Here is a 16,988-nt window from a genome sequence, read left to right on the forward strand (position 1 = left end):
CAAACAATAGAATTATATCTGCAGGGCTTCCCTGGTGGCGCAGTGGTTGAGAATCTGCCTGCCAATGCAGGGGACACGGGTTCGAGCCCTGGTCTGGGAAGATCCCACATGCCACGGAGCGACTAGGCCCATGAGCCACAATTGCTGAGCCTGTGCGTCTGGAGCCTGTGCTCCGCAACAAGAGAGGCCGCAATAATGAGAGGCCCGCGCACCGCAATGAAGAGTGGCCCCCACTTGCCGCAACTAGAGAAAGCCCTCGCACATAAACGAAGACCCAACACAGCCATAAATAAATAAATAAATTAATTAATTAAAAAAAAAAGAATTATATCTGCAAAGATGACAAATATTACAATAAAGAGAATACAATAAATGTGTTATATGTGTATAAAGAAATAAAAGAACTGAAAATATGGAATATTCTTATAAGAAATGAGTCTATCAAAACTGACCAAGCAGATATGCAAAAGAACCAAATACAACACCTAGAAATAAAAAATATTACAAATAAGCTTACAAACTCAATGGATGGGTTACTTAGCCCATCAGACAGAGCTCAAAAGAAAATTAGTGACTTCAAATGCACATATGAGAAAAATGCCCAAAACATAGTACAGAAGTATGGAAAGACAAAAGTATAGAAAATATGAATGGTTAAGAGACATGTGAAAAGTCCATTACATTTCTAAAAGAATTCCCAAAAGAAAGAATAGAGAGAATGAGGGAGAATCTATATTCAAAGAGACAACAAATGAGAATTTTACAGAACTTAAGACAGGATTCAGAAAGTACAAATGAATCCGAAGCAAGTTTAAAAAAAGAAATCCATACCCAGATACATTAAAATGAAACTACAGAACACTAAAGACAAAGAAGAGATCACAAAAGCAGACAAAGAGAAAAGCTAAATTACCTCCAAAGGAGTGGTAACTAGCCTGACAGCAGACTTCTCTAAAGCAATGACAGAAATCAGAAAGCAGTAGAATAATATCTTCAAAGAATATCCATCAACCTAGGAGTCTAACCCCAGCAAAATTAAGTGTTCAAGAACAAGGAAGGACATTTTGGACATTCCAAAACTGACTGTGTTTATAATCAATAGACTCTCACTAAATTAACCTGTAAAAGACACACTTAAGAAAAAAGAAAAATTATTTTCAAAGAAAGTTCTAAGATTCAAGAAAGAATGGTGAGCAAAATTAATTTTAAGCATGTGGGTAAATCTAAACTAACCCCGACTATGTGTTTAATATGAGATACTTCAAAAAATAAGATGTAACTAAAACTTGGCAAAAATAGCATATAAATCAAGAGGATAGTGGTTGAAGTCAAAGCAGCCTAAGGGTCTTATATTAATCAGAATCCCATTAAAAACACCAATATTAGGCTTTAAGTTAAATATGCAGGATAAAATTTCCAGAATACACAGTAAGAATAGAAATATAGAACCATTCCAAACTAGTAGACAGTTAAAAAAAAAAAATCAAACAAGAGATGGATTCTTAATCCAAAAAGAAGGCCATGAAGGAGGGGAAAGAAAACCAGAAAAAGCAAGTCAAATAGAAGGTAAAAATAGGAAAGAACAAAAAAAACAAAACAAAAACAAAAACAAAAACAAAAAAAATAGGGAAGAACAAAAATACAAATATCAATGATCATGACTGGTATATAGGAGCTAAACTCTGTAGATAAAATATAAAATCCAACCTATATGCTCCTGTAAGACACATACTTAAAATGTGAGGACATAGAAATGTTGAAAGTAAGCAATAAAGATATACCAGGCAAACACTTAACAAAAGAAAGGTGATAGAGTTATATCAGACAAAATAATCTTGAAAAGTAGAAGACATCAAAAGAGATGAAAGGGTCATTACATATTGATGAAAGGTTCAATTCAACAAGATAAAACAATTTCTATGCACCTAATAACAACAGCTTCAAAATATAAAAAGTATTATTTCTCAATAATCCATCAGATAAGCACATAAACACCAACAAAAACAACCATAGCAAGTAGGCAAGCAGTAACAGAATATTGATTTCAAGCATATAACTGACAAGCTTCAATTAAGACACATAAAAAACCTGTAACCAATAATTAGAGTATGTATTACTCTCAAGCACACATGGAAAAACATTTATGAAAATTTGACATTCTAGACTTGGAGGTTTTAAAACATATCCTCAAATTCCTCAACATTCCAACCACTGAGAAGTGGGACTCTCTCCCATTCTCCTTGATTCTGGACCAACTTTAGTAACTCACTTATAACCAACAGAATGCAGTAGATTTGGGGATGATTACTTTGGAGGAAACCAGCCATGGTCAGAAACCAAATTACTAAGGGACCACCAGGCTAGAGAGGAATGCTAGCTAACAGCTAGTATATCAACTACCAGTCATGTGAGCAAGTCAAAAACCTTTAATAACATCCTACTTGATGTTGAAACATAAAAATCATTCTCTCTAAAGTCAGGAATAAGATAAAAATATTTGCTATCATAACTTCATTCAACATTATACTGGTGATTCTAACCAGTTCAGTAAGGGAAGAAATAAAAGGTATTATAAGGACTGAAAAGAAATAAAACTGCTATTATTTTCAGATAATATAAACCTCTATATAGGAAATGCAAACTAATCTATAAACAATTAAAGATTTCATTTCTCTCCAGTTTATATGTAGATTCAAAGGAACATCAAGTAGCACTTTCTTACTTTGAAGTTTGAGAGCAAAAGTCCAAAAATAGCCAAGGACTTTCACTTTTAGAAGCACTACCAAGTAATGGGACTCATCCTAGCAGCTATCAAGACTTATTATAAAGTTATAGTCATTCAGACATTGTGTAACTGACAAGAGAAGCAGACGAGAGAGCCATACATATAGAGAAACCTCATCTATGATGAAGCTGACATGGCAGACCAGTTGAAAGAAATGAACTCACTTCCATATTAGAAAACAAATAAATAAAAACGGGTCTCTATCTCACAACATAAACAAAACCTAATTACTGAAAGATCAAGGACTTAAGTGTAAAAAACAAAACTTTAAAACTTAAAGAAAAAAATATAGAAGAATATTGAAGTTTGAATATTTACATGCTTTTGATGAAATAGCTGTTCATCAAAGCATGTAGAGAGTAAAAAAAGATAAACTAGGAACTGCTAAACGATCTCTGCAACATATTTAACCAAAGAATTAGTATCCAGAATATATAAGGAATTCATTAAGAAAAAAAAATTTTATACATTGTCTTTAAGAAAAGACAAAACCAAACCAATAGATAAAAAACAAACACAAATAAGCATTAAAAAAAGACACAATAATGGACAACAAACAGATGGAAAGATAATCAGCCTTATTAGTAATCTCATGAACGAATTGAGAACACAATGTGATACCATTTCAGGTTATCAGATTTCTAACAGCTTGAAAGTCTTACCACATAAAGTATTGGCAAGGAAATGGATAATGAGTACTCTCATAGCTCAACAGAAGTACATCAAATGTAGAAAATGATTTGCCATTACCTAGGAAAGTTAAACATGGTTACACCCTAAAATAGCGTAATTCCACTCCGAACAATCCTAGGGTATTATTACTCACTAAGTCACTGCTGGCATTTTGGTGGAACAATCTGTGCTGTGCATTTGAGGAGAGCTGGCATCCCTTTCCCATTATATGCCAGTGGTGCCCATCAACCAAAAACACGTCCATAATTTTTAAATGCCCTTTATGTGGGTAATACTAAACCTAGCTGAGAACCACTGTCCCAAAGGAACTCTTATATATATGTATCCAGGATATGTTCTTATCAGTATTGTTCATAATAATAAAAAGCTAGAAATGATGTCCATTAATTAGAGAGTGGATAAGTTGTGGCATATGCATACAACGGAAAACTATAATACAGCAATGAAAATGAACTGCAAAAACATGTTGGACAGCAACAAAAAAATGCAGGTAGCTGAACACATACTATATGATTCCATTTAAGTCAAGTCTGAAATGTACAAAACTAAATGTGAGTTGCTCAGAGATACATAACTTTGTGATAAAACTATAAAAAAGGGAGTGAATAATTGATAAATTTCAGGATAGAGGTTCCCACTGGAAAGAAGGGAGGGGTGCAATAAAGAAAACATACACAAAAGACTTCCGTTTCTTGAGCTCAGTCATGGACACACTGGTGTTTGTTTTATTATTATTCTTTAAATTGTACAGTCTATGGTATGTATAGTTCATAATTTTTAAAAGTCAAAAATAAAAACCTTTCCATATAATGTGTCAACAACATGCAGAAGCAGCTATAAAGATGTGTGTTAAAGGCAATGATATAGTATCATTCCCTGAGTGGTGTCCCTATCATCTGTGAAAGAACAGAGAAATGAATGAAGCTGCTGACAAACAGTGCCAGTCTCGCACCACAACCTTGCAGTATGTTTTTTAACACTTTTTAACTTTTACTCCCCTCACTATATTTGCTAACAGGATGAGATCACAGGCAAACAAAAGACCAAATGTGTAAGTACCATCTCTCATAGTTGGAAAAAACAGTATTCCACATACATACATTTCCTACATAACTAAACCCAAATCCCTAATCTCTCATATTTGTACAGTAATTAAGAATTCATAACATATATTCTCATCTGTGAAAATTAATTGAACTGAAAGCCTACTATCTACCAGGCCCTGTAGTTAAGACACAATTCTTGCTCTTTAAGAGCTTACCACCCAGGGATAGGTAGGCAGGTGAGGGGAAACCAGATGTAAACAAGTACCACTTAGCTCAATGAGTACTGCAATGGATTTAAAGAAAACTAAGGAGGTGGTCAATTCAACATAAGGCACAGGAGAGTTCATAGACAAGCTACATGTTGCAGAGTTATGAGGAATTTGCCTGGCAGATTTGAGAAGAAAGGGAATTCTAGAAAAAAAATGGACCAACAAAGAACAAAAGCTGGGAGAACTAAAACACTCACCTGAAACTCTCTTAGTAATGCGAAATAAGTGGGGTGGGGCAGGGAATGCCTAACTAGAAAGACTGTTTTATCCTATGGACAAAGCCATGGAAGGGCTGCAAACAGTAAATTTGGTTTTAAAAAGATTGCTTTGGCAGCAGGGTGAAGAATGGACTTGGAAGGTGTGGTGCAGAGTCTGGAGGCATGGAGATAAGGTAAATTAAGATAAGATAGAAAATGTCAGTAATTCAGGGAAGAGATGAGAACCTAAAAATAAGGCAGTCACCTAGAAGACCAAAGAGAGAAGAACAAAATTTACAGTTATTTGAGAGAGAGAATTAAAAATGGTAATGACAAAATGAACAGAGTAATTGAGAAAAAGAAGTCAGTAAAACTGAGACACAATGGTTAAAAAGGTATACAGGAATCATAGAATGGTGTTACAAAACTCAAAAAGAGATTTTCAGAAGAAGGGAGGGGTCAATAACTTGAAATAATACAGGAAGCACAAGGAGAGTACACTGAGAAACCAGTCCCTGGATGTGGCAGTTAGGAGGTCACTGCTGACCTATTAGCAGTTTCAGTGAAGTAAAGGGACAGAAGTCTGACTGAAGCAAACTCAAGAGTGAAGTAATGCTAAGGAGGATAATTCTTTCTAGACTGGTTGAGAGATAGTCATGCTTTTAAATGAAAGACTGGAGCTTACTTCTGGGCTGCAATGAAAAGGTTTAAAGTATGGCAAACAGAAGGTCCTAGAGGCAATATGAAGGGATAAGATAGGTCAAACAAGCAGTGAAATTATACAGAACAAGGGGAGGGACCTATCTTACTGTGAGAGAGAGCCATTCAGCTCAGACTGTTCATTCAGTAATTTCATGTTACTGGATTTGTGACATTTTAAAAATCTGATCCTATCAAGTACCAGCAAGGAAGTGCACAATGAGTACTATGTAAAGTGCTAGGGGATACCAGGTGTTCCAGTGTTACTGAGGCCCTGACTTCAAAGAGTTCACAGCTTAGTGGGCAAAATACAATAATTTTAATATAACATCCTAAGTGTAAATATACTCAGATTAAAAAGGGTAGCATGGCAGCACAGAGTTAGGGGAAGGGCTGGAATTTAAGGGCGTTCCTGCTTGATATTTTCTCCATGGAGGAGAAAGTGAAGTTATCTGCTAAGTTTTTTGAGGGGAGTGGAGAGGTGGTAGGTGATGTGTAGAAAAGGATGAATGTTCAAATAGTTGCTTACATAATAAATTTTATTCAACATTTATTATGTACTGGGTACTGTAATAAGTGCTTTTATACGTATTACCTCTTTGATTGTCAGAACAAACCTTTTAATTTTACCAATGGAAAAAACTGAAAATTACAGGTTAAAAACTGAGAGGTAATAAGGGCTACACTGAGATTGGAAACTATTTTTTGTAAGTAGCAACAATGTACATGGTCATTCAATTTTCTCCTGCTACACCAGACCAAGAATAGCAACTGATCCAGCACTGTGGGTTTATAGGGTTAGAGAAAGAATAGCAGAAGGGTGAGAGAAATGGGGAGTCAAAGATACTGGGAAGAGAGCAACTTAAGTAATTGGTCATTTGGTCTACGGTTTAGGGAAACAAGGAGACTTGGAAAAGAAATGAAGGAATCAAGGAATTTGAGAACATTTAGCAGTAGTAAGAAAATCAGTAAAATATCAAGTTAAGAGTAGGATTTATTAAATTTCATTGATGAAAGATGACAAGGGCCAGAATGGGCCATGGCATTGAGTTCCTTAAGAGGAGGAATGGGAGTCATTAAATTGGATGAAGTCAGATTCTCCTATTTTCAATGTTATTTTCACTATTCCACAGCTGCCAATACATCACAAGCCTTTACCCATCAACATTTGGTCTATTTTTTTTACAATTATGTAATTCCTTGCCTTAATAAATGAGCATGCATATCAATTTAAAACTTTTCTTTTTAATGATTTTAAGTCATCATTATTATCATTAAATTGAGGAATATGAGTGCTCTTCTAGTTGGGGATTCTTCCATCTCTTCCTTTGATGCAGCTTTCGATTTTCACTGCTATCAGTATACCTGGTACTAATTAATAATTTGTTATAACATGGAATAAACTAAATGTTTTCCAAGAATATTCTACACCTAATATTGTATTACCTGAGGGTGGTTCTACTTCTTTTCTATGGATTAAAGAATAGGCATCGTGGGGAGTTCCCTGGTGGCTTGGTGGTTAGGATTCCGGGTTTTCACTGCTGTGGCCTGAGTTCAATCCCTTGTCGGGAAAGTGAGATACCATAAGCTACTTGGGGCAGCCAGAAATAAAAAAAAAAAAAAAAAAAAAGAATAGGCATGGGGACTTCCCCGGTGGCACAGTGGTTAAGAATCCGTCTGCCAATGCAGGGGACATGGGTTCGAGCCCTGGTCCGGGAAGATCCCACAAGCCATGGAGCAACTAAGCCCATGCACCACAACTACTGAGCCTGTGCTCTACAGCCCTCGAGCCACAACTACTGAAGCCCGTGCTCTGCAACAAGAGAAGCCACTGTGATGAGAAGCCCGCACACAGCAATGAAGAGGAGCCCCTGCTCGCCGCACGCAACTAGAGAGAGTCTGAGCACAGCAACAAAGACCCAATGCAGCCATAAATAAATAACTAAATAAATTTATTTAAAAAAAAAAAAAAGAATAGGCAGCGTGGCAGGGCTTTTATACTTCGGAGTGGATGAGATAACCCCAAAATTACTTAAATCACTGGCTAATTGGAGTTCTAGATGCTACCGTTTTTCCAAAAACCTCCAATTAACATTGAAATTTACTACCTTTTAACCCATTATATAAAAATGTTTTTCTTAATATGACGTACTATTCGTTTTTTGGAGTGGATTTGTAGAACAATTATAAGCACCCTAATGATTATCATTACCTCTTTCTTGGCTTCTTTTTTGGGATCATAATCACTATCGTTTCCATCCATTGGGTGTGTTTCTTCCACATCATCATCACTGAAAAAAACCAAAGATTAATAAACTTAATTCACTTCCTTTTATTCTATTCCAGTGCTCTCATCAAACTGCAATATACCTGGCTAATAATTTTACTAAATATTCCCCAGGAGTTGTCCTTGGGAAGACGAGCTTTTATAGTTTAGATTTCTGTAGTGTTTAGAAACATTTACCCTTTTAGGTATATAGAATCATTTAAGCAAACATTTCTAGCTAAAAAACAGAGACCCAATAGGAAAGATATTTAGAAAGAAATATCATTTGGGAAAAAGAACACATTTATTAATTTGATATAATACTTATTTTCCAACTGGAGAACTGAAATAATAAGTATTATATCAAATTAATAAATGTGTTCCAAGTGGAGAACTGAAAAAAGGATCTTTTATACTACCAGAAAGATACAGCTACAATAATGCGGACCTCAGTTACTCAGATAACTGTGGAAAGACCATCTTCCAGAGAATATATTTCTTAATATATTCTAAATATATGTATTGAATACATCAGTACTGAAAGGAAGCATTTGTGATTAGTTAAATACAACGCACATATAACTCAGTTGCAAGGTTTGCTGGCTATGATTAACAGTTAAAGAGTTGAAGAGAGTTCTTACTATTAAGATTTCTGATCATTCAGTTCTTCTCATCAGAGCAGAAACATGAATGTAAGGATAAGAAGCATTTACACTGTATTGTGATAATTGTTCTGCCTTAGGAAATACAAGCAATACCTGTAACTACATAAAGGCATTCAACCCACCTGTCACCCTGATTATGTCTATTGGCTAGTTTACGAGCCTGGCGATCCATCAAGCTTGTCCTAGATCGAGTTTTTTTCCAGGAATAGTAATATTTCACAAGGCTAGCAATTGTCTTATCTGGAAGCTTGAAAAAAAAAATCATGTTAATATCAAGCAAGTTTATTCATAAACTCTGATTAACAGAATGAATAATATTTCTATTATTCTTTGATACTTAGCAAACAAAAGCATAGACAAAAAATATTTTCCCAGGTACCTTTATGAATTATAGAGCTAAAAAATGCAGCTATAGTCATAGCACCCCACCATACCTATGTCACTCACATTTCTAAATAAATATTCCTATTTATTCTGAGCAGGGAAAGGAGAGATAAAATTAAAATGATAAATGATGCAAACAGACTTAAGCTACAAAATAAAGTCTTGGGTATTAAAATGACTAATGATCATGTACTGCTTTGTCATACTGGCAAACAATGACACACACTCCCAATTAAAAATGCTCTCTTTGATTATGGAAGACACTTAGATATATCTGCAACCATTATCTAATTTCCATTCATTCAAGTTAAAAGAGTTTAATGTAGCAACTTCTCAGATTTATATTATTTTGACACAATACTAGAAATTTAACAACTAGAAATAGCTTTTCTTTAAAAAAAAAAAAGCAACAGCACCTGAACAATGTTGAAATAATACAGAATTTCTAAAAATTGGTTTTCACATCCAAAGGAATATAAATTTGAAAATAAAATCCTAATGTTGGAAAAATGAAACATTTAAAACTAAAATTGAAATTGTGATTTTTTTCTGAAATGACAAACGTATTTAATAACTCTATTAAACGTATACTTAAGTCATAATAAATGTTAATTTATTACAATGAAATGGCACATAATGATCATGCATTAGAATAGTAGAAAATAAGACTGTATGTAAATATACTTATTTCAAAATGTTTTTAAAAATTGAAATTAGATTGGAAAACTTTTTTGTATTTAATAATTAGGAAGTGTTTAACAATAGAATAAGGTTATCACTCAGGTATGAATCACAGTAAGAGCAAAATTACCATACCATTTGCTGAATCCTGTGAAAGCTCTTCCCATGAAAACTAAAGGCTTGTTCAAATAGGACTTTATCTTCCACTGTCCACTCATCCGGAAAGGGAGTGAAATTAGGGAGATCAGCAAGGGACTTCTCAATGTTATGTTTATGCCAGAACAACATGCCAAGTGCCTTTGAAGAGAAATCATTCCCCTTTGGTTTTAATGGACTTATGTTCCATCACACTTAAGAGAGTTAAACACAAATTAGGTTAAAATCTTAAGCCTATGACTTCAACTGAAGATACACTCACAGTTTGGGGCTTTTAATCAGGGGTGCCCAGGTAGCAGACCTCATTTATTTATTTCTTTTAATCAGGGCCTCAGAACAGTAAATGTTCTTACATACCATATTTGCTGTAGAATCTAGAAAAAGTGAGCTGAGGAGAGTGGCTATAATTACTAAAGCAGGTTTGTAGGCTCATATCAAGACTTTCACTCACATTTATTCATTTGTTAATGTGTATTGAAAAATATGTTAAAAGGAAAAATAACCTGTAAGTCAATACTTAAATGAGACTATCAATTATAACACAAAACTAGAAGTGCTCAGTCAAGACTCAGTGGAGAAATATTTATGTTTTAACCTGTTAGAAGTGTTATCATGGGCTAAATACTTCGAAGAAGTAAGAGTACCTCAACTGCAACTTTAACAATATTTTACCACATATATTTTTTAATGTTCTTTATTATCATAATATACACAAAGAATTATTATGAGGCATATTAATAACTTCAATGACTTTATTACTAAATCATAGGAAAGCCTGAAATGGATAATTTCTAACAATTCAACAACTTTCCCTTCTGTTGTAAGTAAGCGGTAGGCCTTTATCTTTACTGTAAGGTACAGAGTATCATTTAGGGGATAAAGATTTATTTTTTAAGAAGAGATACAGCAACTTTTTAAATAGTGAGTTTTTAATTTCTGTACTTTGGTAATACTCCTTGAAAATGAACATGAGAATGAACATATGTATAGTCACATTTTGAAGGATTAACCTTCTCAAACAAATATTAAAAAGAAAGCCAAGGCTTAAAAACAAAATACGTAATCAAAGTCTGCAAAATCCACAGAATAGTTAACTACATTTAGATAAATATCTCAGTTTCACTGAAATGACTTTCTATTATTTAATCATGTTACTAACTATAAAGTTAGCTCTTAATAATCCAGGTTACAGAAAATTCACTTACTTTATATTAATTCTGATAAAGGTTGATTTTGTACTTAGTCGAAATGAAATTTAAGAATTTCTATTTCACTTTCACTTTTCCATGTTCTCCATTCCCTTATTACTAGGGATAATGAACCATATGCCATATATATCTCCTTTTAAAGTTACCTAATCTTTTTTTAAAAGCCCTTTGTGAATTATTTCCTTCAAAACCTAAAAATCTTAAGTATTGCTTTAAATAAAAAGTTTAACTTTTAGGTCTTTTAGGTTAAAAAGTCAAAGAGAATTACCTCTACTTAAAAAAATTTTCCCTTTTTCTTGAGCATCTCTAGAGTAATCCTGAAGGCTTTCAGATACTTTGAGAACTCAAAACAGATAAGAAACAGAGGTATCAAGAGAAAAATGTTCAAGGCCTTGAGATAAATAATGTTTATAAAAGCAAAATCCTTGATGATGAAAGGTCAGACTTTGCTAGGACTTCTGTAGTATCTATAAAGTTGGCTGAACTTAAGCACTTTCTTAAGACAGAAACTATCATATGTTCTTTGGATCTGATAAATACTGAGGCAAACCTTAATATTAAAATATTTCTCTACATACCTGTTCCACATTGTAGCCATGTTTCTCCTTTGCAATTGCAATATATTCATCCACTGTAATGAAACAATGTTATATAATTAATTATTCTCATTTACTTCATTTGCCCAGGTTGACTTTTTTTTTTTTTTTTTAACAAAGCAAAGTTTAAAAACAATTACACTCTAGGGGTAAAAAAATAGCCAAAGTCTTTTTCCATGAAATACTATAAAAAAGACTTTCACTTCTATGACCAGGATCAGAAGTTCACTTGGTTTAAAATTTTACTTAGTATGAGTTATCTCTGTGACCATACAGCATCTACTTATTAAATTCACTGACATTACTAAAATTATTTTTGTATTAAAAAAAAGACCAATCTGTGGTTAGCCAATAAAGCCTAATTACAGTATAAAATATTAGGTAACTTCTATTGCAGTCTTTATTTGAAGAGACTTAATTATTTAAGACCCCATCTCATGTTTAGAGTTTTCCCAAAGCTTTTACCTTCCCGTTTCTGATTACTGTATAAAGGATGGTTTATCTATAGTTTTGCCAGCTATACATAATAACAATTTAAATATGCTTCAGAATCCCTAAAATTTTCTTCAGCTCTTCCTGCTAGCTATACAAAAGATGTTTGACTATTCCATTTTTCTTCATCCTCAATTATTGTAATCAAGCCAGTAGAGTTGTTTAAATAAGCACAGTTTCTATGATGATATATATACTGGCTATTTCAAGGTTTCATTGCTAAGAAATCTGCCACTTCACATTCAGCAGGACTCAGTTTTACGTTAAGTCCTTCTTGATCCTATATAATATATATATATATATATATATATATATATATATATATATATATATATAAATAAATAAATTCTTTAAGCACATTTTTGAGAAGCAGTGGTTGAGAATTCTGATCGTAGAACAGCTGGTCTACCTGGACTTGGTTCCCAGCCCTGTCACTTGTTTTTGGACTTTAGGCAATTAACTTGACCTTTTTGTACCCTAGTTTCCTCACTATAAATAGTGATAAAAATAGTACTATATTTAGTACTATTCCTCCTAGGATTAAATGAGCTAATATACGTAAAGTGCTTGAAACAGCATCTGGCCCATTTTAAGTACTTTCTAAGAGTTTGCTGTTATTAATAGTACAGCACAGTTTAATATATAAATATGCTATTATAACAATAATGCTGTTAGATTAACAACTAATTTTTATGGATGTTATTATATCTCCCTAAGACTGGAAGCTTTTGATGAAGAAAATCTAAATATTATATTCTATTTAGAACCCATAGTACTTAAACATATGACAGGTCTAAACACATGCTGATTAACAAAAATGTCTTATAGTCCTATAAATAGAAGGCTGAATAATACCAATCACCCTGTGATTCTCAACCCTGGCTATGCATTAGAATCAGTAGGGGAGCTTTAAAAAAGTAAGTCCTGGCTCCACCCACAAGATTTCTGATTTAATCAGTTTGAGGTAGAGGCCAGACATCAATAGAATTTTTTTTAAAGTTCCCCTAAGTGATTCCAAAGCACAGCCAGGGATGAAAGTCACTGCCCTGTACCTTCAGTTGGATATTCCACATGGACACACCACTACCAGGACATGTTGGCTTTCTGAATTTTGTTTTCCATTTTGCTAAGAAATGCACCATTGTATAAAACAGTGCTAAAACAGCAAAAACCAATGACACCCTAATGCTCAGTTTGTGACTGAAAACCTCTGCCTATAATGAAGATTGAACCAAAAAACCTGATCGTCTCTTTCAGGTTTCTCAGTACACAGAATGTACAATTTTGTGTTTTCTGTTAAGAATACCTCAAGGGCATATAATTCCTACTTTACCAGCTAGACTTTTTGCTGGTGTTCTGAAGCTCTTAAATAGGAAGAATTATCAGGTATGCAGAATAATACCCCGTTTTCAATTTTTAGTTCTCTTACTGCATCAATAAGTATGACTAGACTTACTATGCACATGATACATAGGACATCATTAATTTTCATGAAACTAAATAAACCATCATGGGACATCTTTAAGATTTAGTAAATATTTTTAAAAGACAAGCTTATTTTACAGCCACTAGAATAGCTGTTCAGTGGTTTTTGTTTGTTTGTTTTAATAAATCAAATGATAACTGAATGGAGGGGTGGGGATCTTAGTTTTGTTACCTGCACGTTTCCTATATCTGATGTGCCGCAAAGGATCAGGTCCGCTACATCACATTGAAGTCTAAAGCCACACCATGATTCAAGAAGTGCATGGTCAATGATCCAGAAGGTCTCCGTCCAGAAATGGAGAGCACAAAGATGACCTGATTGATGGCTGCTGAAGTCAGTTCTTTCCCCTTTCCTCTTTAAAATGGTAATGATAGTGGGCTCTTGGAAGTTTGAAGGCATTTCTTTACAGCTTCATATACTGAGGAATAGCCTGTGCAGATGTCTACATAGTAACTCCCTCCCCTGCTTGAGGATTTAAGCAGCAATGCCATCAGATCCTAGGTTTTTTCAGTCTTCCTGGGCCTGACACAAATTGGAATGATCAACCCACTATCTTTCAAAAGGAAAAACATTCTAACATAACAAGCTCCATCAAAAACACAAAACAAAACAAAGACAAACTGATTTCTTATGAGAATCTAAGAGACCCAAAAACAAATATAAGTTGCATTTTGAATTGGTTGATAGATTCCCTATTGACATAAACATTCAATTTCAGAAAACTTACATTTAGCATCTGGGATACTGTGATATGGAGACCATACAAGCATTCCTCCATTGTCTTTATCGGTGTACTTTGTAGCACCTGGGGAAAAAATTAATTATTTTGAATATGATGAACTTTACATTCAAAATAAGTATAAACAAAGTAAGTTTTATTTCTATTTTAGTACAGTACCTGCAAAAGAGGACAAAGAAACAAAGTACAGGAAAACAAAGGAAGGAAAACAGATATACACTAAATATAGTAAATATACCATTTATAGATACGAACGAAATTTCACAAACGCTGAAGCTTACCCTCTTTAAATTAAAAAGAAAGACTTTATTAAGTACATTTTATATCCCTACTTCTTAACGGGTAGTAAATCTGATTTAACCTTCTATACGTTCCTTAGGAGTCATTAAAAACTCTGGCTTTAAAACTAGAGCGAATACCTCAGGTGATGAGTTAATTGTTTTGCCCATATCTAAATGGGCCAAGATTATTATAATTTTTAAATACCTGTATCTGCTTTTTATGTTTTTTATTTAATCTTGTTCTCCTTGCTAGGAGTCTGCCAGTTATTCCTTTTTAGAGTTAATTTCATTTATTACTTTTTATATTTATAAAAGTTCGTACTCTGTGTAAGAGGATAACAAAGTCAAACCATGGAAAAGTTAATAATGCTATTTCTCCTTAATGTAATCTGAGAGTCTACCTCTAATCTAGAAGCATACTATTGCTGTTTCTAATTTATTTCTAATCTGTTATAATCTAAAAAGTCAGAAAAATCAAGCTCTATTGAAACTGCATGTAAATTAAGAATAGACAGAATGCACGAAAGGCCTGACACAGCTATCCCAGAGCCAAGTCCATGCCAGTAGGTTCTGTCTTTAAATACTCGATGGTCCTTTTCTGGCTTCTTCCTAATTCTTAGGTGCATTCAAGTCAATTAAAACGATGAGCTGTTGATAGTCATCAGCAACTAATGACTAGAATTCCAAAATTACTTACAGAAAACATTAATACAATTCTAAGGTTAAACTGTAATCATTTATAAAGTTATAAGATATTCAGAATAAAGAACATTCATTTCCAGGGGTAAAAGTAACTACTATTATACTCCCAACTAGAGACTTTATCTATCAAGCAATAATTTAATGTCATTCAGCCGTTCTTTATTTTTGGAGAATGATAACACATCACTACTGTATATTCAATCAACAAATTTTAGTTAGAGAATGACACACTGTTAGTGCAATATGAAGCTAAAATTGTTAAGTTATGTACGTTTTACTATAAGGAAAAATTAGGTACGGAGAAAAAAGAATTGAGAGAATACTATAAAAGTATTAGAAAAAGCATAATTACAAAATAAAGCTAAAAGCAAAACATATTGCATTTTGTCATAACTATCTTTAATAAGAGAGGATAAAAATAGGAGCTGAGAATTTAAGAAAATGCAACTTAGAAGTACATTATCTAAAATTTATATTCAATAAAAATAAATTTTAAGCTGTCTTTAAAAAACTTCTTTAAAAAATATTAAGATATATATTTAATTTTTAACCACATAAAATAAAAACACAAAAGCAAAATAGCTAAACCACTCAGTGGAAATAAAACAGACATCTAAGTTGATCAGAAGCCTTTATTTAATTAATAAAATCTATTGCTATTTCTAGTGAGTATCCTAAACGTCAGTCCTTTAATATGGGACTGATTCTTTTTCACTATGGATTGCGACAATAAGATAATTTAAATACTACTTAACAGAACATGGAATGCAACAAAGAAAAGGCTTCCATTAAGTCTCAAGTCTTAATAGCATACATGCTTAATACTTAGACATATTTCCTTGCATCTGATTCTTGTATTACAGAAAGTCTGAATTAAAATATTTTCATTAAATATCTCTTCTTAAACAGATATAAACTATTTTGGTTTTTTCTGTATTCTTGCCCATGAAGAACAATAGTTAAGTTTCCTCAAAATTTCTTAGCACTGTAATTAAGGGCCCGATCTTCTGACACAAACTGGCATCCAAACTGTGGGGACTAACAGCTCTTCTAATATGGGTGTATGGGTGTGTATGTCTGGAGTATAGAGAATGCCTAATTAGGCATTTCACAATGTTCTTTCCCTGACTCTTGAATTGGACTCCACCATTTTCATTCATATATGTGTCCCACTAGGACCAAAAGATGACTGACGTTTATAGGAAATGAGAGATATCTTAGCATAATGGTTAAGAGTGTAACCACTTACAGAGCCAGACTCCAGGTTTGCATCCCAGCTCTGCCACTTCCTAGCTTTGTCACCTTGAGCAAATTTACTTAATCTGTGCGTCAGTTTAACCCATCTTAAAAAATAGGGATAATGAGAGCACCTTCTTCACAGAGTTGTTCAAAAATGAAGTGAATTCATATATGTAAAGTACCTGGCATGTGGTAAGCACTATCTAAGACTTATGATTACTACTATATGCTTACTGAAGACAGTTCTTTTAAGTTCCCTTCTTTCTGTACGCTGGAAAGGCTTCTTCTTACCTTATCAATCAAATAAAAATATAAATGTATAAAATCTCATGGGGCTCTAACTCAAACGGCTGATGACCTCTCTTACCAACCCTTTGAAAATGAAACTGAATAGCTGAAATGAC

The 16,988-nt window shown here is 33.5% G+C and overlaps 1 protein-coding gene across 6 annotated transcripts in view; it reads right to left on the bottom strand.

Moving 5' to 3' along the window:
- RCOR3 (REST corepressor 3) overlaps positions 1–16,988 on the bottom strand; it is a 49,968-nt gene that overhangs the window by 27,238 nt on the left and 5,742 nt on the right. For 5 of the 6 annotated variants that reach the window (XR_009007331.1, XM_057541876.1, XM_057541874.1 and 2 more), the window contains exons 3-7: positions 14,351–14,428; positions 11,628–11,680; positions 9,821–9,982; positions 8,743–8,867; positions 7,902–7,980 (exon numbers count right to left, since the gene is read on the bottom strand). Coding sequence is in view for 5 of the 6 variants with exons in the window: in XM_057541876.1 (XP_057397859.1) it covers positions 7,902–7,980; positions 8,743–8,867; positions 9,821–9,982; positions 11,628–11,680; positions 14,351–14,428 (497 nt within the window). In the remaining variant the exon portion in view is untranslated. Of the gene's footprint in view, positions 1–7,901; positions 7,981–8,742; positions 8,868–9,820; positions 9,983–11,627; positions 11,681–13,794; positions 14,146–14,350; positions 14,429–16,988 lie in introns of all 6 variants that reach the window. The other variant, XM_057541878.1, reaches the window with a different exon arrangement.

This window comes from Balaenoptera acutorostrata, chromosome 1 (genome assembly GCF_949987535.1).
Source record: "Balaenoptera acutorostrata chromosome 1, mBalAcu1.1, whole genome shotgun sequence".
Lineage (NCBI taxonomy): Eukaryota > Metazoa > Chordata > Mammalia > Artiodactyla > Balaenopteridae > Balaenoptera > Balaenoptera acutorostrata.